At 39.0% G+C, this 24,159-nt stretch overlaps 2 protein-coding genes across 3 annotated transcripts in view; one reads left to right on the forward strand and one right to left on the reverse strand.

Moving 5' to 3' along the window:
- The window catches only part of LOC121632389 (neurotrypsin-like), a 28,674-nt gene extending 4,526 nt beyond the window's left edge, over window positions 1-24,148 (forward strand). Inside the window, exons 2-14 of one of the 2 annotated variants that reach the window (XM_041973852.1) lie at window positions 2,625-2,667; window positions 13,272-13,514; window positions 13,589-13,727; window positions 13,826-14,004; window positions 14,199-14,346; window positions 17,148-17,326; window positions 17,587-17,728; window positions 18,699-18,919; window positions 19,440-19,581; window positions 19,669-19,947; window positions 20,138-20,260; window positions 20,383-20,651; window positions 22,910-24,148. In XM_041973852.1, the coding sequence (XP_041829786.1) occupies window positions 2,625-2,667; window positions 13,272-13,514; window positions 13,589-13,727; window positions 13,826-14,004; window positions 14,199-14,346; window positions 17,148-17,326; window positions 17,587-17,728; window positions 18,699-18,919; window positions 19,440-19,581; window positions 19,669-19,947; window positions 20,138-20,260; window positions 20,383-20,651; window positions 22,910-23,472 (2,670 nt within the window). In that variant the 3' untranslated portion in view covers window positions 23,473-24,148. The remainder of the gene's footprint in view (window positions 1-2,624; window positions 2,668-13,271; window positions 13,515-13,588; window positions 13,728-13,825; window positions 14,005-14,198; window positions 14,347-17,147; window positions 17,327-17,586; window positions 17,729-18,698; window positions 18,920-19,439; window positions 19,582-19,668; window positions 19,948-20,137; window positions 20,261-20,382; window positions 20,652-22,909) is intronic. The other variant, XM_041973853.1, reaches the window with a different exon arrangement.
- On the reverse strand, window positions 4,049-10,858 carry LOC121632392 (E3 ubiquitin-protein ligase TRIM50-like). Its single transcript, XM_041973869.1, has 2 exons — window positions 10,767-10,858; window positions 4,049-8,193 (listed from the first exon to the last, which is right to left on the reverse strand). Exon 2 carries the CDS (start codon window positions 8,189-8,191, stop codon window positions 6,500-6,502), a length of 1,692 nt encoding a protein of 563 aa, XP_041829803.1. The 5' UTR covers window positions 8,192-8,193; window positions 10,767-10,858; the 3' UTR covers window positions 4,049-6,499.
- Window positions 24,149-24,159: the final 11 nt, after the last annotated feature.

Consider the following 24,159-nt stretch of genomic DNA (forward strand, 5'->3'; position numbering starts at 1 on the left):
ATTTTTATGTGTGTGTGTGTATGTATGTGTGTCCTCTCATAAAATGAAATTAAACAAAAATCATATCAATGCCATAAAACACCTGAACCTGTCATACATGAATAGCTTGTGTTTTTCTTTGAAATGATTACACAGCACATAAGCTCAAAATAAAAATATGTAACAGCTGTCTGGTGCACTAAGAAAAAAAATTTTTTTTTTTTAGGATACTGCAACAGAAAGTGCAGCAAATTTAATTTTTGCGTGTGAATGTGAATAAAAACTCATACGCATTTCTTTAAAAATGAGTCATCTCTCCTCCATGACAAGAAGCATTACATTTGTAAGAGCAGTCCTTGTTAAAATGTGCATATTTCATCCAAACTTGATGGCAGTTACACAATGCTTTTAAGGAGAACAGAGCAGAAAAGAGAAACGAAAACAAAGATCACACAAGGAGGAGGAGGGACCATGGAACCGGGCATCCTTCTGTGGAATAATAGGACTGCCAGAGAAAATAAATCTGAAAGTATGCATAAAAATAGATGATTAACTGTGCAATTAAAAAGAAAAATGACACTAAATGAAAGATTAAGTCTTATACTGATGTTTCTACTTTAACAATGACCACAGATATTTCCAAGTTTGGCTACTTAAAACATCAGATAGGATGGCTCAAACCATAACATTCCAATTATAACGGAGGAGTGTTAAAATCTCACAAATGATGGAGGTGTGGTGGTGGAATAAGCCACCAGACTTTACTCCAGATTTCTAAGTTTCTGTAGATTAAAGACTGTTGTTTTCTCATTTTCATTTACAGTATTTTTAAGGACCAAATCCAAATTATTTGGTAGGGAAAATATAATTATTTGGCCTGAAATACTCACTGTTACAGCATTAATCCTGCAAGTTAAAAAAAGGAAACTTCTACTTCCTGCATTGCCATATGATGTTAATTGGTTCTGACAAAGTGTTAATACATGTTGGTTTGTGTCATTGAAACTGTGATCAGTGGTTGTATGATGCAGAATTAGACATGTGGAGGTTATATTAGGCCCTCTGTGCTTTGAAGGATGACACCATGTCCAGAAAATTTCTTTATTATAACACTTGGTTGGTATTTTTTCTTATGAACCATGTGCAGAAAGGTATTGGTGGACATTCTTAAAGGTGCCTTTCTATATGTATATCACACACTCAAATCTGTTCTTTCTAATATATATATATATATATATATATATGTATATATATATATATATATATATATATATATATATATATATATGACACTATAATAGACACTTTCCGTGTCTGAGACATGAATCATATTTCCATTATTTTTGTGTTTATAACCCATATGCAGCTTTCCTGAACCTTTAACCTGCATGTGCAAACCTCACCAACAGCTACAACAATGGCAGATTACAGGGTTGTTTGTGCTGCATGATATGACTTTTACAGCAAAATTTGTTTAAAAAAAAAGGAGAAAATCCACACAAATATCTACTTTAGCTCCATTCTCTGCCAGCTTCTTTCCTGTATGTTTGCTTACACCCCACTAGTTTATGCACATGCCCAGTTTTAGTACATTTCTGTGGCAGCTTTACAGCGGCACTTACAGATCCATCAACACACTACAGCATTTTCTGTGGTTTTGTCCCGATTTCTTGAAACTCTTTAGTCTGCATGGACACTTTTTAAAAACTAAATAGTACCTTCTTGATGTCTATGTGGCCTTATTAGAATTTTTCGTATATTTTTAACAGTTTGTAAAGGATGTGACAAATGATCAAAATATACCAGTCACATGATTTATGATGCTGTGATTTTGTGGCCCAAAAATTCAACCTTCATAGTGAAACTCCTATGTTTTGCACTTTGAATAGCTATTACATATTCTGGTGTGAGACTATGTTGTCAAAGGAAATGATTATTTTAGTATGAAACATAAAGAAACAGCTCTTTCTAAAGCCAAGATCCAACTACCTGTACCTCTGAAGTTTTGAGATCATCCTACAAATACAACACCGTGTGTTGTTTGCTCATGGACAGTTTAAATGTTATTTACAAAATGTAACTCAAAAGTGAAGAAACAGTAGCACATGTCAGTCTGCAACACTGTGTGTAACTGTGCCATCCGATCCCAGACTCCTGCTTCCTTTATAAACAATTTTATGGATGGTTAAAGCCAACACTTCAGGATGATACTTGTTTGATGTAGAAACACTCATATGAGTCATATTTTCTCCTGCTGCCTGTACATGTGGATGCATTTACAGGATGTGTTCTAGCATCTTCCTCATTGTCTATAAATGTGACAAATGGAAATTTTGTAATGCCAGATTAACACATTTTATGTTGATGATTCAATATATATATTGGACGTTGAGGTTGCATATACTGTTGGCGCTTTGGTACATTTCTTTGTGTGTCACTATGACCAGCAGTCTCATTTTATAATGGTTTCTTTCTTTTTAATCTAAAGACAGGATTGTGATACATTCTTTTTATTGACATAAACAAGCAACAGAAAGCTTATTTTGCTGGGATTAATTGGTGTTAACCAAGTTAAACAATAATTAAATAGGTAAAATTCAGGCCCTCTGTCTAACTTTTTTGCATTTCTTCTCTTCTGTCTGAAGGTGGTGGCTGATGACAGCTATTTAAATGAGGTGCAGAACTCAGGTAGGCGGGAGGTTTCATTTACTTTCTCCCTTCATCCATCCATCCTCTCCTCCTACACCAAATCTCCCTTCTGTTCTTTCTCTTTCCCCTCAGTTTAACCCACATTCTGACTCAAACACTCCTCTCCCCTCCTGTCTTCTCCATCTGCACCCCTCTGCTTCTCATTGCCCTCTTTGCTTTTTCTCCTTTCTATACATTCCTGAGTTGAGTGGAGGCCATGATGATGATGATGATGATGGGGGTGGGGTGAGGAACTCCTCCCACTCTGGCTCACTCCCAGCTTTGAAATATCCCTGCTTCTACACCCGCACATGCATTGACAAATGAGTGAAATTTAGGTGCAATGCAGTTAAAAACACACCATCCATCAGCAACACCAGCTCTTCTTATCATGTGAAAATCAGCCAAAAGCTTTAAGCACATCTAATAAAACATCTCTTTGTTTTCCAAAACTGATTCCAAATCTGGTTAAATTGTGTAAATCCAATTTTTCCTTCTCCCATAATAATTATAATGTGTGTGTTTTGTCAAGAAGATGCTGTTGCCACCCCCCACCACCCCACCATACAGCCATCCTGCCAGCGTAAACCATGTCAAATACTCATTGTGGCTGGGAAATGGATTATAGGAGCAGGGAGGCTGAGCGTTCCCATGGCGATGGGCAGAGTATGGTTGTCGTGGCAATGAGGAGGGTGTGAGCGCTGCGGGTGTTAAGATGAATTAAAAAGCCTGAGTGAGACATACAGGCTGAGAGGCAATACAATTCAAAATAGTGGGGGGAAAAAGGGAATTTGATAATGAGACATGCAACGAGGTGATGAAAAGGAAAGAGAAACGTTAGTTGTGGAAGGAGATACACAGTGATAATTCTGGTCTTAGGATTATGCAATGCTTTTTTTTTTACTTTATTAAAATTTCATCATGATGAGTATACAAGCGATAACATTACAGAACAATAGACCTGCACAGCCATTAATTCTTTGTTATGCTTAAACATCAACACAGTATACACAGAATAAATACCATACATGATTTAGATTATATAAATAAAGCATTAAGTAAAATCACATATTTAAATTACTTTTATGTCATATAAATCAGTACACCTTGTAAATTAAAATGCAAAAAAACCCATTTTTCTACTCGTCTCACAGCAGAGGATCACAGATTTTGCAAACATGTCTTTTTTCTGCTCTCTGCAAAATCAACACAGATCTATAAAATCCAGCTCTAATTTGTTTTTCCTCTTATCCCACTGTGACATGTCAAGATGACTTATGTGAAAAATAAGTTACTGCAGCTACAAGCCACAAACTGACGTCCCAGAAACCTTTCAGCTTGACATTTCATCCACTGTAGTGCAACAAATTAGTGTTTTTTCCTTTTCCTACCTGTTTATTAGAGTCCTGAAATGAGCAAACTGTTATTATAAGACAGCAGTAGCATGAAGCTGAAGCAAGTAATCAATGTAGAAAATAGTTCAATAATGATTTGATATAAAAACTGTAAGACAGATAATAAAAATGGAATTCCTGGATTCGCCATCAGATGTGAAAATTTGCATTTGCTCCCTCGTTAACAGAGATATTAGTAATCAATACAACCTCATTTACTGAAAAACTTAAAACAATTTTATCAAAATCCCCCTTTTTTAAGTTCCCACCCGACTGAGTTTAGTTAGTTAAGCTCCACTGCTTTGTTAACACGACCATTTACACTCTCTTAAAGATGAATGAATCGAGGCGAAACAATGTTTGCAAACTCTGGTATCATATTCTCATCATTCTGTGTAAGTTACAAGGTTTTATGTTAGACACCTAATTTTATTTCAGAAATTTCAATTCAGAAGGATATTATAGTGCTATGCAAAGGTTAAAAGTCATCCCTCATTTCTTTATACATTCTCAGGAAAACAGGAAATACATGCATAAACCTGTAAGGCAAAACGGTTTGTACAATTCTAACAAGCTTGGGGGTAAATGTTTTATTCTTCAACACAGTGTGAACTCTATTAGATGAGATCTCTTGTCATTTTGTTTTATGTCATCTTCAGGAATATTTCTCCTTTAGATGCTGGCTATTATATTCTCCATAAAGATGAACTCATACTGCTTTAATAATAATGCAATTTTTTTTTGTGCAGTTGACATACCTCAGCTCTTTTCTCCTAGTTTCCCTTCCTTAACCCCTTAAAATCCTGCAGTTTTTAGCCTAACATGGGTTTTTATGGATAAAATCTTGTTGTGGATTAACTATTTTACTGGACTACTTTTAATGGAACTTTGCTGATGCAACAGGATGTTTTTGTTGTAGTGTCATCTGTTACTGGAGTAAAATTGCATTTACTACTGGTGTGAAATAGGTGTTTACTGAATCTACAGTAATTTTAGCTTTGAATGGTTCAAATCTCAAGGATCTTAGCTTTCCAATGGTGCATAACATGTGCAAGTACTGAGTAAAATACATATTTATTTATTTATTATATACATGTCTGGTATCAACCGGTTTAGAATTACTCCTCAGCAGCCAATCTTTCATGAAGACCATTTCTGTTCAGGCTTCAGTAAATAACAGGTGGATCAGCTAAAGGTCTAGATGCATCTCTCAGCTCCTTTGTTGGATTTCTTTTCCTTATTAATTTAGCATATCGTTTTCAGATTCTGTCAATCAGCTATAGATCGTTTTTAGGCCTCACACTTCTTTTGTCCTATATTTTCAATTGTTTTTAAGGCAACACTGCACACCATGCAGACAAATCCCAAATTTTCTACTAATAATTCTTTGGAATTCATATTTTTGGTGTAGAAATGCTATTTTTTTCCCGAATAAAACTGAAGAAATGAGAGAAAAAAAAAAGCAATGTGTCTTTGTGACAGGCTGCTAATAATAAAGTGCCTAGTAACCAGCATAAAACTAGTTCTTTATTATGTCTGTGAAGTGTGGACAACAGTGGTTCATCCCTTGTGTTAGGTGCTTTAATGCTTCAGTGATTAATAGATCTGTGTAAAGTGGCTAAAAAACAACAACAACTATAAAAAAAAAATACACATTCCTCTGGAAATGGTCAGGTACAAGGACTGGACTGAAAAAAGAAAAACTTTGACCTGGCTGCATAACTATCGCTCAAGACTGCGTTAAAAGATTAAAGGAAAGTTTGACTGCTGGAAGCACAATATAATGAAATGAGGTGTGGCTCAAGACTTGTTCCAGTTTTGTTGTGGGTGCGTGCAAACACAGTATTTCAAACAATATTGCTTAACCTTTGCTGTTGAGTAAAGGCACTTTAGAAGTACATAGGAAGCTGGATATCAGCACTCAAAATTGAGCAATCTGTGATCTCAAAAATTAAAAAAAAAAAAAAAACTTCTGTGTAAGTTGCATTTTTGGGAACCCTTGTTGGAACCCCAACCCTTTTCTCCAATAGCCACTGAATGCAACATAATGGCAGAATTTTTATAAAGTTAGACAGAAAAAAAGAGAAATAAAACATGATCTATTTATTGTTTCACAGCAGTTATGTTATAAAACAAACACATCCACACCTCCACACAACCCCTCGGGGAAGCTTCTGCATCAGCAGTTTAAGCAGAAGTCCAAGCGACCATATGTTTGTGTGTGCTTGAACTGAAATCTGTGCTTTTTAAGTTCTAATACCAGTATTCTGTCATTGGCTGGTGTCTACACACCTTCTGCCCAAATGCTGCAGATGAAAACCAGCAAAATAAGAAAAGAGAACTACCAGCAGAGGGTTGTTCAATGACACACTTCAGTGTGAAACTAGATGCTCTTTAAATTTTTTTCCAACTTTTCCATCAGAATATTGGAATCCTCTTCACTCTGTACGACAAACAGGAACAATTGTCATTGGTTCCAAGTTTGAACCATATTCATTATCGCAGGGATTAAAGTACGGATAGAGCTCCTCAGTGAAGAAACACTGAGTAAAAGAGTAAATCTGTGCTGCGCTGACTACGTCCCAGAAAGATATCTTTCCACCATCATAATCCACAAACACTCCGACCTTCTCTACTTTGCCAACATGCACAGACACGTCTGGAGAACAGAAGGTTTCAAATTTATCTTCCAGGAACCAGATGGCCCAAAGCCCACAACGAGAAGTCCGCACAATCGCCCCCCTCCGCTGGACGGAGGCGGTGGCCACGCCCAGACACCACTCCGTCTTATCACCCACGTAAACCTCAAAGTAAAACTTGCTCGTCGAGAAGCCCCTCTGTCCCAGAACTGCGAGATGTTCAGTGAACATGTTAGGTTTCAGGATCTGGTTTACCCACAATCCGGCTCCCATGTTGTATCTCACTTGTTTCCCGTCGGCAGATAAACTGAGCAGGGGGTGAGCCGTGTTGGGATCGAGCACAATGTTCACTTCGAATTGCTGCATATGTCTGAGCACAGTATCATTTGACACGTCTGTGCTGTTGGAGAACTTATTTATTTCTGTGTTAATTTCATTCAGTAACATTTGCAGCTGAGAAAATGATTTTCTCAAAGATTTCCGCAATTGCTGGATCTCCAAGTGTCTGTTAAAACTGAACGTGGACAGGTCCATCATGTGTGGCAGGAAGGGTGAGTTTGGGTAGCTCTGGAGGAAACGGTGCTGGTCTTTCATTTCCTTTAGCTCACTTAGCTTTGCAGCTGCCACCTGCAGCTCAGAAATCTCTCCCTTCATGTCGCCAATGAACCCCTCTGCTAGTTCTTCTGCTGATTTTTGCTTCTCCTCAGCCACCCTGATGAGCATCACCTGGCTCTTCTTGATCTCAAACTCTAGTGCTACCAAGTCTTGAACGCTGATGGCTATCACCTTTTCAGTTTCTGTCTTGCTTTGGGTCACAGACTCCCTCGTGCTTTGCACTTTCTTGAACCTTTCTTGAATCATTTGCTGCACCTTGCCCTCAACTTTCCCCAGCAGATCCTTCATTGTGTCGTACGCCCGCTGCACAGGAACCACATCATGTTTCATGTTGTGTGATCTGGTGCAGACAATGCACAGAACAGACTTGTCATCTCTGCAGAACAGCTCCAGGAGCCTGTTATGCTTCTTGCAGACCCTGTCCTCCAAGCTTTCCTGAGGTTCAACCAGAGTGTGTCTCTTCATTACAGAAGCTTGGCAGTGAAGTTTTAGATGAACGTCGCAGTACGAACACAGACACTCCAAGCAGGATTTGACAGCATCTCTCTTGTTGTCAGTGCAGATGTCACACAAAACCCCACTCCCAGAGCAGGCCGGCTGTTGATTTGTGCTCTGGATGTCAACATCTGTCACATGAAGTGACTTGAAGTGTGACGCAAGCTCTGAAATAAAAGTATTGACCTTAAGATCGGGCCTAATTTGAAAACATTCCTTACAGATGGGACACTGGGTGACTGTTTCGTTGTCCCAGTAGAACGAAATGCAGGACATGCAGAAGTTGTGTCCACATGGGGTGGAAACCGGTCGCGTGAACACTTCCAGACAAATGGGGCAAAGAAACTGCTCCTCGGAAACCAGACTGCTGCTTGATGCCATTTCTAAAAACACAGAAAAAAAATATTACAAAATAATAATTACATCAAGAGCTTTTATTAAAAAAAGAGAACACAATGAAGTTTGTTTATTAACTGCTCTGGAGCTTTTTGAGAATAACTCTCAGGTTCAGACCTTTATAACTAAATTATTCTAACATTTAGGGCTGGACAATATATGAAAACAAAAGCAGTTCTATTGTTGAATATTAGGATAACAATATTTCTTATGGCCTCATCTCAAGTGTATGAACAAGGACTGCATAATTTTTAGTTAGTTGTAGAGCATGCATAAAAGCATAGCTTGCTCTAACTCGAATGCAGCCCTCATTAAACACTGTTTTTGTCCTATTTTACGTCAAAATGCCTTTCTGATATAGTGATTGCCTTCATGAAATTGAGATGATATATTTTAGTACTTGAAAACCCGTAAATTTTATATGTATTATCAAATCTACCAGGTAGAGATGGGCATTTTTGTCCGGGAATGGACACAGGAGACCAAGTAGAAGGACCCAATAGCAGGACTCACGGAGGCAAAGATGGAGGATGGCCAAAAATAGTTTAACTTAACAGAAAAACACAGCAGAAGTAGGAACTAAAGCTAAACTACAAAAGACCAAACTGAGAGAACTGGAACTCAAAGACAGATTTTTAAGGGGATGAGCCAAAGTTTAACAGAAGCTTTAACGTAAGAACAGATCTGTTGACTTGGGCAAACAGACCTGCAGAGTTTTACGCCGCTAATGCAGTTGCACTTTATTAACAGAGCTAAACTCCGACCTATCCACTTCTGTAATCACCAAAAATGAGATTCTTTATTTCAGTATCTCAGCTCGTCTGAGAACCTGCAGTTGCACCAGTCTTTGGAAACCAACTAATTAATTAGTTATACTGTGGCTAGTTTGGCACCAACGTCCTTCTTCTATCTATTTTTGGAGGGCATCTTTGCCTGAGTTGTCTAATTTCTAATGTCAAATTAGAAAACAGCTCACACTTTAAATTTACATATTAAATACACTGGGTGATGTACATATTTTACTGAAAAGATGCCATGTTTAAATGGCTTAAAATAATATATTAGTAATAGACTGTGCTGCTTATTATTTTATATAGAAACAAAAGCCAAAGTCAAGCAAACATGTAAAGTTATCATAAAAAAAAAAGCACTGTTCTGAAGCTTTCCATTATAAAGTAAGATTTAAAGTGTCGGTTCATCTTGTTAACATTTGGCCAAATGATCAAACAGCTTTATAAAAATGGGTGAGTGACAGTATGTGAGACAGAAGCTGTTCACATAGTCACGGGACTTCCATTTCTCAAAGGAAGCTTTTGAGGCAGAGGGCTTTTCCCAGAATCCCCCTGAAGCAGATAATGATGTGGTGGAGGACCACGATGCTGCGTTAGCTTAGGAGCTCCTCAGGCTGAAGCAATGCAAGTATAAGAGACGGAGTTTGAAGGGGAACCACGCAGACCAGTGGTTTATTAAGAGAATGGATCTACTGCAATGACTTTAAAACACTTTAAATAATTTACAGTAAAAAAATAAAATAAAAAAGAGGTAAGCTTTATTTTTAGGTACCCAAACTGTAAAAGAGATTTATCAGGTCAAGTCTTGCTGCTCCTTTAATGTTGGCTTCTTGGCAGCTTGACTTGTTTCCTCTTTGTCTTCCAATCTGGAGGACGTCCCACGCCCTAATAGATTCAGTGTTTTGATATATTTTCTTCATTTGAAGATCCATAATTATATTTCTTGTAATCCCTCTAATATGTTGTATATTTGATTTTCTAACTGAAACATTTCCACAGTGAACTCCTTTTTCTGATTGTACATCTCTTCGCAAACCAAAGACCAAATACAAAGATTTTATCCAGAGAATCTTGCACTTTAACCTCAGTTTTGTTTGCATAGTGGAAACAGAACAAATACAAATCCTCAAAACATTCTGCCATCTAGCAATGATTAACAAATACATTTTCTAATATTTATATATATTGCTGTTTCTTTATATAGAACCATTCTCTAATAAAGATGACATGTGTAAATGTAAAACACACAACGAAATATCTTATCAGTGATGCAGCACTCAGCGCAGTTATCCATCAATATTAAGCAATACTAAGCCAAAGGGTTGCCAGACCATGTGGACAAGGATCCGCCATTTTCACACTTTGTCACAGCCAGCTGCTGACAGGAAACACACAAACCTGGCAACTCACACAAACCTCCCTAGTTAATGTTTACTTGTTTGAGTACAGAAGGGAAAAATAGAGACGCAAAAACACTAAAGTTTGGCTTGTGTTTCATGCTTCTTGTTCACGTTTGCTTAAAGGCAAAAGTTTAAAGTTCATTCTTAACCTCTAAAAAACGCAACAGAAAAATGAAGCAAGAGCAGGAATTCTTTTGTTTCAGCAAGTCAGTATGCTGCAGATGACCTATCTGCTCACAGACAGCAATAAAACAAACATTTGTTTCTGTGGAACTAGCAAAGAGTGGGGTTAATCCACAGCTCCAAACAACCTGGACTTCAGTTGTTTAGGATTTACAGGGAGAGTTTGACTTAGTAATTCCTACTTACGTGCTGCTGGGGGTTAGGGTGGAGAGCAGAGAAAAATGAGGACAGGCGTTTAGCTGTTTCCCAGGAAGGCAATTTACTTTCAGTATCCTCCTGTGTCATGACTCTTAAAGGGACAGACACCCGTTTTGTGCGTAGTCAGGAGCTTACTCATGCTTGGATTCTACGTAGTGAAAGCTGCTTTTAGATTCAGTATGAGGCACAATGTCTCAGAGTGCTCTGTATTATTCATAGTTTGATGATAGATTGCTGTTTTAGTTCAGGGCATTCCTCACACTCATGGTTTTACTGCTGTCCCGCTTATCTTCATATAAACCAGACCCAGTGTGTCTGTGTTCGTGGCTCTCTGTGATGGTCACACTAAAGCAAAATCTTTGAATGTGTGTGTGTGTGTGTGTGAGAGAGTATGAGCTGAGTGTGAGGTTTTGCAGTGAGTAGATAATGTTTCCGGACAGCCGGGCAGTGTGTGTTGCAGAGATAAGGCAGTTGCTCTGTTGATGAAACACCTCCACCATTTATCATAGACTAGTAGCAGCTTGCCCTCGAAAAGCACCGAAAGCTTCAGAGTGGAAGAAGTACTGAAGTTCTTAAGAGAGAGAAACACCACAAGAAAGAAGATAAAAAATAAAAAAAGAAAGTCTAATACATGTATTGTTTTAGATTTTAGTTTAGGGGATTTTCACACCTTCATTGGTTCACAAGAAATGATGAAAATGAGGGTGGAATTAAAGGGGAAATACAATAAAATGCAAATGTCACATCTCATTTCTTCATGTACTGCCAGGAAAATTAGAAATGGGTGCAGCAAATACTTGAAACATGAGCAAGCATAATGAAAATGCAGTGTATAATAATAAAGCAGAGCTTGTAAAGTTCTAACATGCTTGAAAGTCAGTGTTTAGTATGCCTGTCTGAGGCTTCTTAGACAGCCTTTCTAGTCATTTATTTAAGTAATCTTCAGGAATAGTTTACCAGGCTTTATTTCAAAGCTCTTTAGATGTTGGCTGCTTTTTGTTTTCTGTGAAGATGATCCCACACTGCTTGAGGTCTGGCTTCTGGGAAAGATTTATCCCTCCATGAGAACTATTAACACTGATTTTCAGTCCAGTTCTTGTGTTATTTGGCATACATCAGCCTTTTCTCTCTGTTTCTCTTCCTTAAGAATGGCTTCTTCTAACCATTTCTGATGAGGCTTCAGTGAACAGTAGATGGATCATGCATCAGTAGGTGGAGATCTCTCTGTCTAGTTTTCTCTAAATTATGACACATTTCGATTCCGTACTTCTTCAGGACACATATGCTGAGATATGCCAAGTTTTCAGTTTGTAGCTCTTTGAGAACCACCTTGTTTATATAAAAATCCCATTTTATGCCATTCTAAGTATTGTCTTTGCACCTTTCTGCAGATGCAACTTAGAAAATTGAAAATAATTATGCATCTTTGCAGCAAGCAGTTGGTATCAAAGTGTTTGAAAGACATAATCATTGTCTTATGTGCAGATATAACACTGGCTCATCCCTTGAGTAAGATATCTTTCTCTGGCTTGAATGAATAGATCAGTGTTTAAATGGCCTGTCCAACAGAAAACCACATTTTACTCATAATAGACATAATCAGGTACAAGGACAAGAAAGAAAATTGCTGAAAATCAGCCAATGTCTAAAAAAAACCCTACAGAAATATTGCTCAAAACCACTTTAAACGATTAGGAGGACGTCTGGCTGCTTGGAAGCACAATATGAAGATGTGAGGGCTGGCTCAAGATTTTTGGAGAGTACTGGAGGTACAGTAAAAGGCTTGTAAAGAGAGAAAAGTAAAAAAAAAAATGAAAATAACAATCCCTTGAGATCCCCAAAGCTTTAAATACAGACGCAGAGCTACTCTAGGAGAGTAACACAGAGTCTTTATATCTTTCTTTCGTATTTTAAAAATCTACAAAAATAAACTCAGATTTAGTACCTTTCTCCTTTTCAGTTACAGAGTTTTCAGTCTGACACTCTAAAATGCACCGCTTGGATTGTTTTGTTCTTTTCATTAAAGCTCATATTAGTTTTTTAATAAGCTGCAGCACACCCCCTGCTTTACATTTTGTGGCCTAATTTGTCTACACTTTGATGTCAGCAGTTTCTCTCTCAATCTTTCTAAGCTCCAGTCTCTTTTTCTCCTTGTTGGATTACTAGGGGTATGCCACCATGTTACATTAAAACCGATGAGATGTCATGCTCAGCACCGAGCAGTAAGGCTGGCTACATCAGTCAGAATCCTGCTGCATTACTGGACGGTTTATGAGAGCCATCCATGTTAGCCTTTATGTTGAGATGAATTACAGACATGGGGAAAATGTGATTTCAAGGCTTGTTCCACTCCTCTTTCTTCTCTTCTCCTCCCAAACTGTCCCTCTTATCCTCCCTGTCCCCTCTGACCCAAATCCTCCTCACTTCATCCAAACATCATATTCTTTCATCTACATCACCATTTAACCCCCCCTCTTTTTCCTCTATGTGCAGTGCCTCTGTCCTGCTCTGAGGGGTTCACAGAGCTGGGATACTACAACGGCACCGTGTCCCAGACAGACTCTGGCGCCCCCTGTCTGAAGTGGACTGAGTTTCCAGACTATGTCATGCAGTATCCGGGCCGTGGGCTGGGGGACCACAGCTTCTGCAGGAACCCGGACCGTGAATCCAACCCGTGGTGCTTCTTCAGACAAAACTCAGGAGCCATCGGCTGGGCGTACTGCGACTGTCATCAGGGTATGCACATCTCTGGAGTTCTGGATGATTTATAGCAATTGTAACACAGATGCTTAACAAAAAGTATTTTTCAGGTGCGACTCGCCTGGTTGGCAGTTCATCCTCTGGGAGCGGGCGGGTTGAGGTTTACCTGAATGGCCAGTGGGGGGCAGTGTGCAACTCTCACTGGACAGACAGAGATGCCAGCGTGATCTGCAGGCAGCTGGGTTTTGGGTAAGAGAGGAAGAAAATCAATCAGACCAACATCGCAGTGATGTATGTCTTAAGATTTACTCCTACTGGTGGTTTATTTTTATGTTGTTTATTTTCAGTGACATCGGCACCGCGCTGCAGCACTCCCAGTTCGGCTCTGGCTCTGGCCTCTTCCACTATGAGCGTCTGGGATGCCGTGGTGATGAGGACACCCTGAGTAAGTGCCGGAGTAGGATGTTCGTCACAGGTGACTGCAGCCATGGCAACGAAGCAGCAGTGGTGTGCACACCACCAGAAGGTCAGTATAACTTTCCCACCGTCATGGCAACCAGACCTGATTATTTCCATCATACATCTTTATTTATTTTTCATCTATTGAAATCAGTTCTTTCTTTCATAACATGATGCATTCTTACTTCAGGGATACTTTGATTTATAGTCAGGCATCTAGTAGACATCTAACTGCTGGTTTCTCTGTTTGTCTCCTCTTAGGCAGTGACCCTCCACTGCGACTGGTTGGAGGCGAGGAAGACTTTGAAGGTCGTGTGGAGGTGTTTCATGCAGGACGGTGGGGCTCCGTCTGCGATGACCAGTGGGACGACAGAGATGCTGAGGTGGTGTGCCGACAGCTGGGTTTTGGGTACGTTCACAGCTTCATCATCAGTAGATATAATGATATTTTGGCTCCAGAGGGACTCAAGTTTCACAACGAAGCATGCTTTGTTACTGGAAAAAATTACATATAAGGATTTTTTTTAAAAAATTATTTTAATTTGAAACTTCACTAAATCTGTGCGTTACGCAGGTGTTATTTCATGAAAAGAAAATGCCCTGCATGTCTTGAAATAACACAATCTGTGGCAATATAGCGTTACACCATAAAGGAATTAGATTTTGGATGTTGACACAAAATACTTGTTAATTTACATTTTTACCACCAGCTTTAACCATCGGTTGGTGGCAGAGATGAACTAAAGAGTGGGCTCAGCTTCTCTTCTATGTCATGTACTATCCCTGTAAATACAAAAAAATTTAAATATTAAATAATGAAATTGACATAGTTACAGAAATTAAGTTTTTAGGTGTTATTGTAGACCATAATCTAAAATGGAAATCACATATAAATTATGTTAAAACCAAGATGTCAAAATCTATTGCAATACTGTACAAAGTAAAGGACTGTCAGAAATCACTTTTTATTCTATATAACTCATTGATTGTTCCATATATGACCTGTTGTGTAGGGATTTGGGGAAACACTTATCACACAAACACAAATTCAGTTTTCTTACTGCAAAAGAAGGCCATACGTATAATTTGTAAAAAAAAAAAATATTGTGAACCAACAAATCCACTATTCATTCAGTTACACATACTGAAATTCAGAGATCTAGTAGATTACAACACAATTCAAATTATGTATAAAGTTAATAATGATCAAGTGTCATTCTGTATCTAGAAGCTGTTTAAAAAGAGGGAGAAATGTTATGAACTTAGAGGAAATGAAATGTTTAAAAGGAAGTACATAAATGATATATAATGAAGTATCATGATAAATGACATGCAAAAGATTTTGTGGGTAATTTTTACATGTTGCTCTTACTATCAATTGCAGTGATGATGTGAATCTTTTTTTTAATGTTAATTTAGTTGATTATGATAAATTGGTAACATTGTTTTAGTAATGGGTAGGCATTTTATAAGCTACTAGCTTCTGCCTACACCCTTTCGGTTTTTAAATTTCTTTTTCTTCTTTCTGTAGTATGTTTTATTTACTTTCACTATGCGGAAATAAAATAAAATAAATAAATAAATAAATTAAGGTTTATACAGTAGCAGCAGTGCAGGAAGGCTAAAAGTGGAAGAGACTGTCAAAGGATTGAAAATGGGGGTAATTTTGAATAATCTAGTTTTGCTATTTTCACTAAAAACTAAAAACTCCAGAGTCTAATTCAGAGTAAATTATTCATATATTAGATGTCCTTGATGATGATCTGGAGATGTTTAGCGTCAAGACTAACCAGGAGAGCACAGGGTAGTTGTTTAGCTCTGGAAGAATCCAGGGAACACACTTTGTGTATTTGTGCTGATCAGGTTTAAATCTGTGCAGGTGTTTCACTCCTTACAGAAACATCAGACAACTCAGTGTCAAACAGTGATAAGGCTGGAACTGTAAAGTCAACAAACTCCCCTTCATGTTCAGCACAAGGTTTCATTTCAGCTGCAGCACCAAGGGACACCTCCCCATCTGTTTGTGGTTGTAAATGATACATGACCTGACAGTGATGTGCAGGTTCCCACACAGCTGCACAACACTGACTGTCTTGTTTGAACTTTTTGAAATGAAGCTAAAATTGCCTGTTTTTTCCCCACATAGTTTAGTTTCTTTTTTCTATCTGCAGAGGGTTTATGTGTCAAACATTGACACACTTTTTATGTTGGCAGATTTTTGTAACCTCCCTGTGGACATGTTTTAACAGCAGCGGAGGAAGCTCTCAGATTTTTATGTAACAAAACCACACTGGAAACTTTCTTTTGCAAGTCATTTACAATACATTTATTTAGATAGATGCATTCAAATAAAGTGAGGAAAAAAGTACTTTAGTTACTAAAAGGTATTTCGTATTAATGAGCACTTAGTGCAGACTTGTCTTCCTTGTAGCTATTGCATTATTTATTGTAATTTGGTTAGATTAAAAATGTACTCTTAAGCTGTCTTGACTATTTAAATAAAGGTTAAATAAAAAATTAAAAAGTAATTTAGCATTTACATTTGAATGTAAAAGCAGGATTTTATGACTGCTCAAATACTTCACAACAAATATCTCTGATTATTTGAGACTGTCCTCACAGGTCATGCAGGCAACTGGATGTGAAGTGTAAAACATTATGTCAATTACAAAGAAGGGTGCATCGTAAGAAGAATGTATTTTAGGTCAACTATCGTGATAATTAATTTCATGACAGTGAATGAATGTTTTTACCGCATATTGCCACAAATATACGTGATGGACAATGTACACTTTTCATCACATAACAACCGAGCACAGGATGAAGTCTCTATAGAAATGACTGGATGGTATAGGATGAATCTGCACAGCATGATAACGGGTTAAAACATCAGTTTTAACACAGGAGCACAAATACATAAAGGTAAACATGTAAAAGATTTTCTTTTATATATAGTTTTTGTTTCAATAAATGTCATGACTGAACCAGCAGCATCCTTGTAGGTGTTTATGCTCAGGAAGCAAGTTTTTGGAAAAATCTTTAGTTTTGTAGGAGCTGACCTTACAGTTTCCATATTTTGTGATGATTCTGAGTCCTTTCGACTTTCTAATAGAATTAAAAATTTCTTCCTAGTTCCTGCTTGAACAGCATGAACCTGTTTGAGATGGAAATGATCTTTTCATAAACTTTGTGTGGGTGTGTGTGTTGCAGGGGTATTGCGAAGGCCTGGTCATGGGCTCATTTCGGTCAGGGTTCAGGTCCCATTCTGCTAGATGCTGTGAAGTGCACAGGAAACGAGCTATTCCTGGACCAGTGTCCCCATGGCGAATGGGAGCAGCACAACTGTGACCACATGGAGGACGCTGGGGTCTCCTGCAGTCCTTATACAGGTACAAACACACACAGAGAGCTTCTGCTATTTATATCTACCGCACATCAATAAATCATTACTGCATGAAGCAGCATCCTGTTTGAGACAAACAGGAGCTGGCTTTATGGGGGCTGAAAGGAAACAAATCATTTCCTGGAACTAAACTCAGATTGATAATTGATCTGAAAATAATACTTCTAAACTAGTCTAGACAGTTGGAGCTGCCATAAACCCAGATCTTGCCTCATGGCTGCAGAGACGACTTTGAAACTGTTTCAGATGGCGTGGTGCGTCTGGTTGGAGGAGACAGTCCCTGGGAGGGTAGAGTGGAAGTGTTTCACAACGGCGACTGGGGCACAGTGTGTGACGACCACTGGACCCAGCAGCATGCAGATGTGGTCTGCAGACAGCTGGGCTACAGGTATGAATACTAAAGCAGCTGTAGAGAAGCTTTTGCTTTAACCCACTAAGGGTTGAGACATTCTCCATTCATGATGCATCAAGTCTCACTAAGTTAACTTATTGTGATGAAGTCAATGTCGATTTTACAGTGCATGTACAGAATCATGACCCCATCTGCACAGAAGCACTAGAGAACGAGTGGTGGGTGCAGGGAGATGAGCTGGAGTTAATGAGAGATCTTAATCCTCACACTGCTAAATCTGAAAAGCAATCATCAAAGTCCAACATCCTTTTTATTAACAAGAGATTAATAAACAAGAGTTAAACAAGATCAATCCATCATTTTTACTTCCAGTCCGAAAACAGTCCTTAGTCAAAAAATCAGAAAACACTCAAAGTCATGAGAGACTGACATCAGGCTGGGACAGGCTCAGAAATCCAGGTACAGAAACGGGTCAAAAAGACAAAGACAGTCAGGATTTGTTAAGCAGAATGCTTTTGCTTTTCTTATTGTCTTTATTTAATTTCTTTTACTTAAAAAAAACGTCTGTTTTTAATGTATTTTTTATGTTTTCTGTCCACACTGTAATGCTTTCAATGTTTTATGTAAATGACTTTGAATAGTCTTGTACATGAAATGTTTTTCTGTATACAAATAAGCTGGCCTTGCCTTGACTTGGAAACTCTACTCATAATTTGGCACTGGGGAGAGAAAAGACTACTGCTAAAGTACAAAGCAACACAGGTGAAAGGAATTGAAGCTGAACAGGCACTAGATGCCAATTAAACAACAGCTTGGAAAACTCAAATATCAGTGATAGCCTTCCCATGAGAAAGTATAACTACACTGGTCCACAGCACAAAATATCACAGTTTTTCAATAAATGGTCAGTAACAGTAAATTCAGAAATTCAGTTATTTGGCATTTATTTAGTGAATCACTCACGCTTTCCATGTTAACATTAAACTCTTCTTTTCTTCACCTTCAGGGGTCATGCTGAGGTTGTACCAGATGGGACGTTCGGTGAAGGCGTTGGTCTGATCCTACTGGATGACGTCCAGTGTGAAGGATCTGAGACATCCCTGCTGGACTGTCAACACGGGATCTGGGGACGGACCGACTGCTCCCACAGTGAGGACGTGGGTGTTCGCTGTAGAGGAAGATCCAGCCAAGAGACCAATGAAGTGCCGGTTATCGCACCTTCCACAGGTGAGACAAGATGGTGAATGAAACAATGTCTGTACCAGGATAGATCAACCTTTTTTTTTTGTACCTGAAAACCCAGTCTGGTTGGATAAAAATTAACATTTCTGATCACAACAATGATGCGCATATAAAGGTGTATTGTTTAAATGTATGGATCTGCAATGTAGGTAAATATGTGCATCTAATTTGGGCTTTCAAGTAATAAATAGAAAAAATGGGTGCACATTTTGCAAATAAAAAAAATTTCTCTATAGCATATTTTTCCTAAGCGTGAGCACTGGAGTCTTAACTGTTCAATGTGAAATGTTTACTGCACTGAAAATGAAGCGTTCACTGTCTGCCCACACCAGGGGTCCTGCTTCTCCTGTCAACATGTTCAGTCCATTAGAATGACAATAGAGCTGCATAAAGACAGGGCAGATGACATTTAACATTGTCAGCAGACACATAGCTCACTCTGTCACTGGAGACCAGGCTATGTAGATGCTCAAACATGAGTATGAATGAGTTTTCTTCCTGCCAGGTCCCCTGGTTCGCCTCGTGGGTGGCAGCAGCAGGAAGGAAGGTCGAGTTGAGGTGTATCTCCATGGCGACTGGGGGAGTATTTGCGACTCTGGTTGGAATGACCTGAATGCAGCAGTGGTGTGCAGACAGCTTGGACACAGGTTCATGTTTGCATTTGTGTGCATAACAATTTAAACTAGAAAACAAGTGCAAGAAATGACATTTTTTCTTATTTTTGTCCTCATCAGTGGTAGAGCAGTAGCAGCTGGAGGGTTTGGTCAAGGGAAAGGACCCATCCACCTGGACCAGGTGAGGTGCACTGGAAAAGAGGAGTTCCTGGGGGAGTGTCCCTCCCTGGGTCAGAGCACTCAGGGCTGCAGACGCATGGAGGATGCAGGTGTGAGGTGTGATGTCACACCGCAGGAATCGGCGGCAAAGGCCAAGCCTCAGGAGCTGAGCTGCGGGCTGAGAAAGCTGGTGGAGGAGGAAGGCAAGAGGAGAAACCGAGGAGAAGAAAACACGCTCAGGTAGGATGAAAACAGCAAAAACCCAAAAACTTAAAATAGTTGAAGGTATAATTATTTCTTATTTGAATTAAACCTGAAACTAGATATAAAGTTGCGATTCTGACAAAGACTTTGAGAAACACTCGATTTATAAACTCCAGAAAAGGAGACATAAGGAATTTTTAATTGACATTTTTATAATGTTTCTCAGGACTTCATGGCCATGGCAGGTTTCAGTGTGGCTTCAGTCTCAAGACAAAGCCGGTGGCCCCCTCTGCAGCGGCACGCTGATCAGCCCCTGCTGGGTCCTGACGTCTGCGTTCTGCCTCAGCAGGTAAAAACCAGACCTCAACTCTAAATTACTTCCTGTAAACATGAAGCATCTACAGCTGGACCACTCCACATGACACACAAGTGTTTTCCCACCTTCAGCTCCTTTTGTCTCCCTGCTTACAGGTTTGGCAGCGACCCATCCAGGTACATGGTGCGTGTCGGGGGGTCGGAGCAGATTCTTATGCCGGAGAGGGTGGTGGTTCACAGGAAGTTTAAGGGGCAGAGTGGAGGCCACGATGTGGCTTTGCTGAAGCTGCCAAGCACCAAAGGTCACTGTCTGACTTTTGACCCCAACACTAATGCAGCATGTCTCCCTGCTGCTGACACCTCAACAGAAGAAAAGACTCCACCTTCATGTGTTGTCATGGTTACTACAGGCTGGACAGGACCAGGTTTGTGTTTTCTTTATGCTGTTTTAATGTTAAACAGAGTTCACAATTTGTCTAAAAATAATTTTTAATATGCAAAAACTTTAAAGGAGCTCAGTTCAGTGCAGCTTCATCTTGTTCACTTTAAGAGTTGAATGTCTTTACATGTTGAGATAATGTGTAATTTAACTAAGCATAAATATTAATATGTATTTTGTTGAATTAGAGGTTATTTTTTATATGAAATTTCAAGTAAGGCAACAACAAACAAACACTGTCGTAAATCTGTAAATTTGTTCATGTTTTTTGTGAGATTATACATTTCTAAAACTCTAAATTATGTTTTTATATTGTTGTTTTTGTCTAACTAACAATGATAAACCCCTATCTATAAGAAGTAGCAGGAATTACACGTTCAGCAGTTCTCCTCACTGTGACTCTGGTGCCATCATGTGGTTGACAGTTTTTCATGAAGCATTTAAAGAGCTGCTGCAATTCCCTTGAAATATTGCACTTTGTTTGTCGTCCCTCAAAACAAATTTGAACCACTTTCTTATTTTCATAAATTAGCAGCGCAGATTTGTCTAAAGACCTGGACTTTGTGTTAAAGGCTGTTGGAAAACTTTTCCAACATCCCTTTGTGTATCATCATGCAGCTGCTTGTGTGCCAGAAGTGTTTTATATCTGACTTTAAGAAGTCTTTTTATTCAGTAATATTTTATACAGTATTACATGGATATTTTACAGCAGCTCATTTTTCTTCCATTAATTTACACCACTCTAAGGGTGAGGAGTGACCCTCCACTCTCCTCTAATCCTCAGGGTCTGACTCTTTTGAGATTTTATTACCCATTTGAGCTTATTATGATGGCATAAAAGAGCGCACAGTACGGAGCCAGAGAGCTCAGGCCACACACTAAACTGAGAGAAAAATAGCTAACTGTCAATTTTATTCTCAGATACTTCCATTTCTCTTGTTTGTATCTGGACTGTGGCCAGTTGGAAGGTCTAAAAATCCTTCTTTCAGTCACAGTCTTGTAAGACAGTGGTTCCCACCCTGGGGTCCCCCAAAGAGCACAGGGGTCCTTGAGGCTTTGAACATTAGTTATTGTGATTAAGGTCCACAAATTGTCCCTATTTTAAAGAAAAGAAGTAAGGGTGTATGTTCTTTATTTAACTTTGGCTTTATCAAAGGACAGGACTCAACCAGAACATATTATTTTATGATGAGAATCTCACTTTTGAAAGCCTGAAACCAGCATGGTTTCAGCACCTGGTGGAGCAGGGGGTCCATGGTGTTTTAGTATGTGCATCTAGGGGGTCCCCGAGGAAAAAAGGTTGGGAATCACTGTTTTAAGACATATGTTGGCCCAAACTGTTAAAGCACCTTCAGCACATTATAACAGCTGCTGGTTAAATAACACCATTGAGAACTTTCATCATGATTGCTTCAACACATATTATCTCCATCAACTCTACACTTCAATGTAGCTCCACTTGTCTGTGTTTTCCTCTCTAAGGTCGCCCACTGAGAAGATTCATTGTAGTCTGATGGTTTCCCTTGCTAGGCAATTATTTATTTACTTTATTTTAATAAATTGGATTTATATGAACACAATTATTATGAATTGAACTGCCAATCATTTAGGTTTACTTGGATTATGATTAGATTGGACTGAATCCTTAGAAGTGCCTTCAGATGAGTTTAGATTTGTGCTATACAAATAAAGCTTTGATTACAGCTTAAAAAAACCTCAAAGACCCAGTGCTTATATTTAAAATATTTAATCAAAGTCAATTTTCCATTCAGTGATTAATCAGAAATCAGAAACACTGACTTCAGACTTTTAGGTTTACAAATGTCAGTTCAAAGTTAGATTGCCTTTTCAGGGGCAAACACATTAAACAAAAAGCTGATAGAGCATCATTATCTCATTTATGTCTTCCGTTATGGATTACAAAAATGATGATGCGATTTAGTGTTATTAGCAAGAAAACAAAACAAACAAAAAAACAAACAAAAAAAAAAATATGTGCAGCATCATCTGGAGTTTAGGTGTTTAAGTTAGGAAGAGGTACAAATGGAGGAAGCTGGATAACTCCAGAGTGATGTAACTTTACCCTGAAAAAGAACATGGCTTCCTGAATGTTACATTTTTAGATATAAGACCCTAAAACAAAATTCCAGGACTGTGTCTATTAATTCCTATTAAGTATAATCGGAAGAGTTGGATTATCAGTTGTGCTGGATTTCTGACATGTCACTTTTTAATTTCTCCTAGACTCTATTATTGCTTCCTGGGTCCCTCTGATGTCGTCATGGCAATGTAAGAAGCGCTATGGCAACAGCTTCTCCACTCATGGCACCCTATGTGCCGGCAGTCCCCCAGACACTAGTCTCCTCCATGGTGATGGTTGCCAGGGCAACTCTGGAGGTGGGCTGGTATGTCAGGAGGAGACAGGCCGATGGGTCCTTACTGGGGTTGTTGCCGGGGGTTACGACTGTGCTGACCCTTCGTCTCCCGCTCTGTACACAAGAGTCAGCCGCTTCATGAGCTGGATCAGTGAGGTTGTCGACACACAAGGACGTCCAGCGGAGGCGCACGCACACACCAAAACACAAAACGACCTGACGCATGCTGACAGTGACCTCACGCACACACAAGAGGAGCACGCACACACCGAGGGCAAAGATGAGCATTTCCACATGCATGACAAGCTTAAACACATTCACAATGACATCAGTGAGATTAAACAGAAACACACACACACTCATTCACACACTAAAAGTACACACACGTTCTACACAGAAGATGCCAACACAAACAAACAAATCGAAGTCTGATTGAAGCCGAGCCATTGGTTACCACCTGTGCCATGTGACCACCTGAGGAGGGAAGAAGGATGACAAACGCAAAGAAAAGATGCTCCCAGTTTAAAGTCTCATTCATATCTGAACTCGGTAATGTGAATTCTAAGTGTTTGCTAATGATAAGTCCAGCAGTGGGTGACACAGAGTGATTCTTTACATGTATGGCAAAACGGAGACTGGTGGGAAGTTTAGGATGAAGGATGAGCCTGGCAGATTTAACAGCATGCTGATTGGGACCTTTTATTGATACTAAACAGCCCAAAATGTTTAAAAATGTAAAATAATCAGCACAGCATGCATTTAAAGGACAATAGTATTTGCATTAAATATCTGATGGACATTTTGAAGGTCACCCAAGAATCTATGCTAATTCCTCCTATTTATGTGTCCTCTGTGTGAGCTATAAGACAACTGCAAAAACTAACCTGCAGAACATCTAGTATTTAGGCTGGCTGTGTATAATCTGCCCCTCTAACATGACTGATGTAGATAAACTCCTGCAGCAGGCAAGGGTCGTTCCAAGTTTTTCTTTTTTAAATAGGGCTGTTGTTTTCTAACTTTTCTGGTGAAAGTGCTGTAGTTTATTTAGGAACAATAAGTAAGCTACTTTACATAGGACCATACCACTGATTTAGTATGTTACACAGACCACAAAAACCA

This window comes from Melanotaenia boesemani, chromosome 21 (assembly GCF_017639745.1).
Source record: "Melanotaenia boesemani isolate fMelBoe1 chromosome 21, fMelBoe1.pri, whole genome shotgun sequence".
In the NCBI taxonomy this organism is placed as follows: Eukaryota; Metazoa; Chordata; class Actinopteri; order Atheriniformes; family Melanotaeniidae; genus Melanotaenia; species Melanotaenia boesemani.

Excerpts from the sequence above, each read along its gene's own strand:
- LOC121632392 (XM_041973869.1), bottom strand. The coding sequence starts at position 8,191 with ATGGCATCAAGCAGCAGTCTGGTTTCCGAGGAGCAGTTTCTTTGCCCC.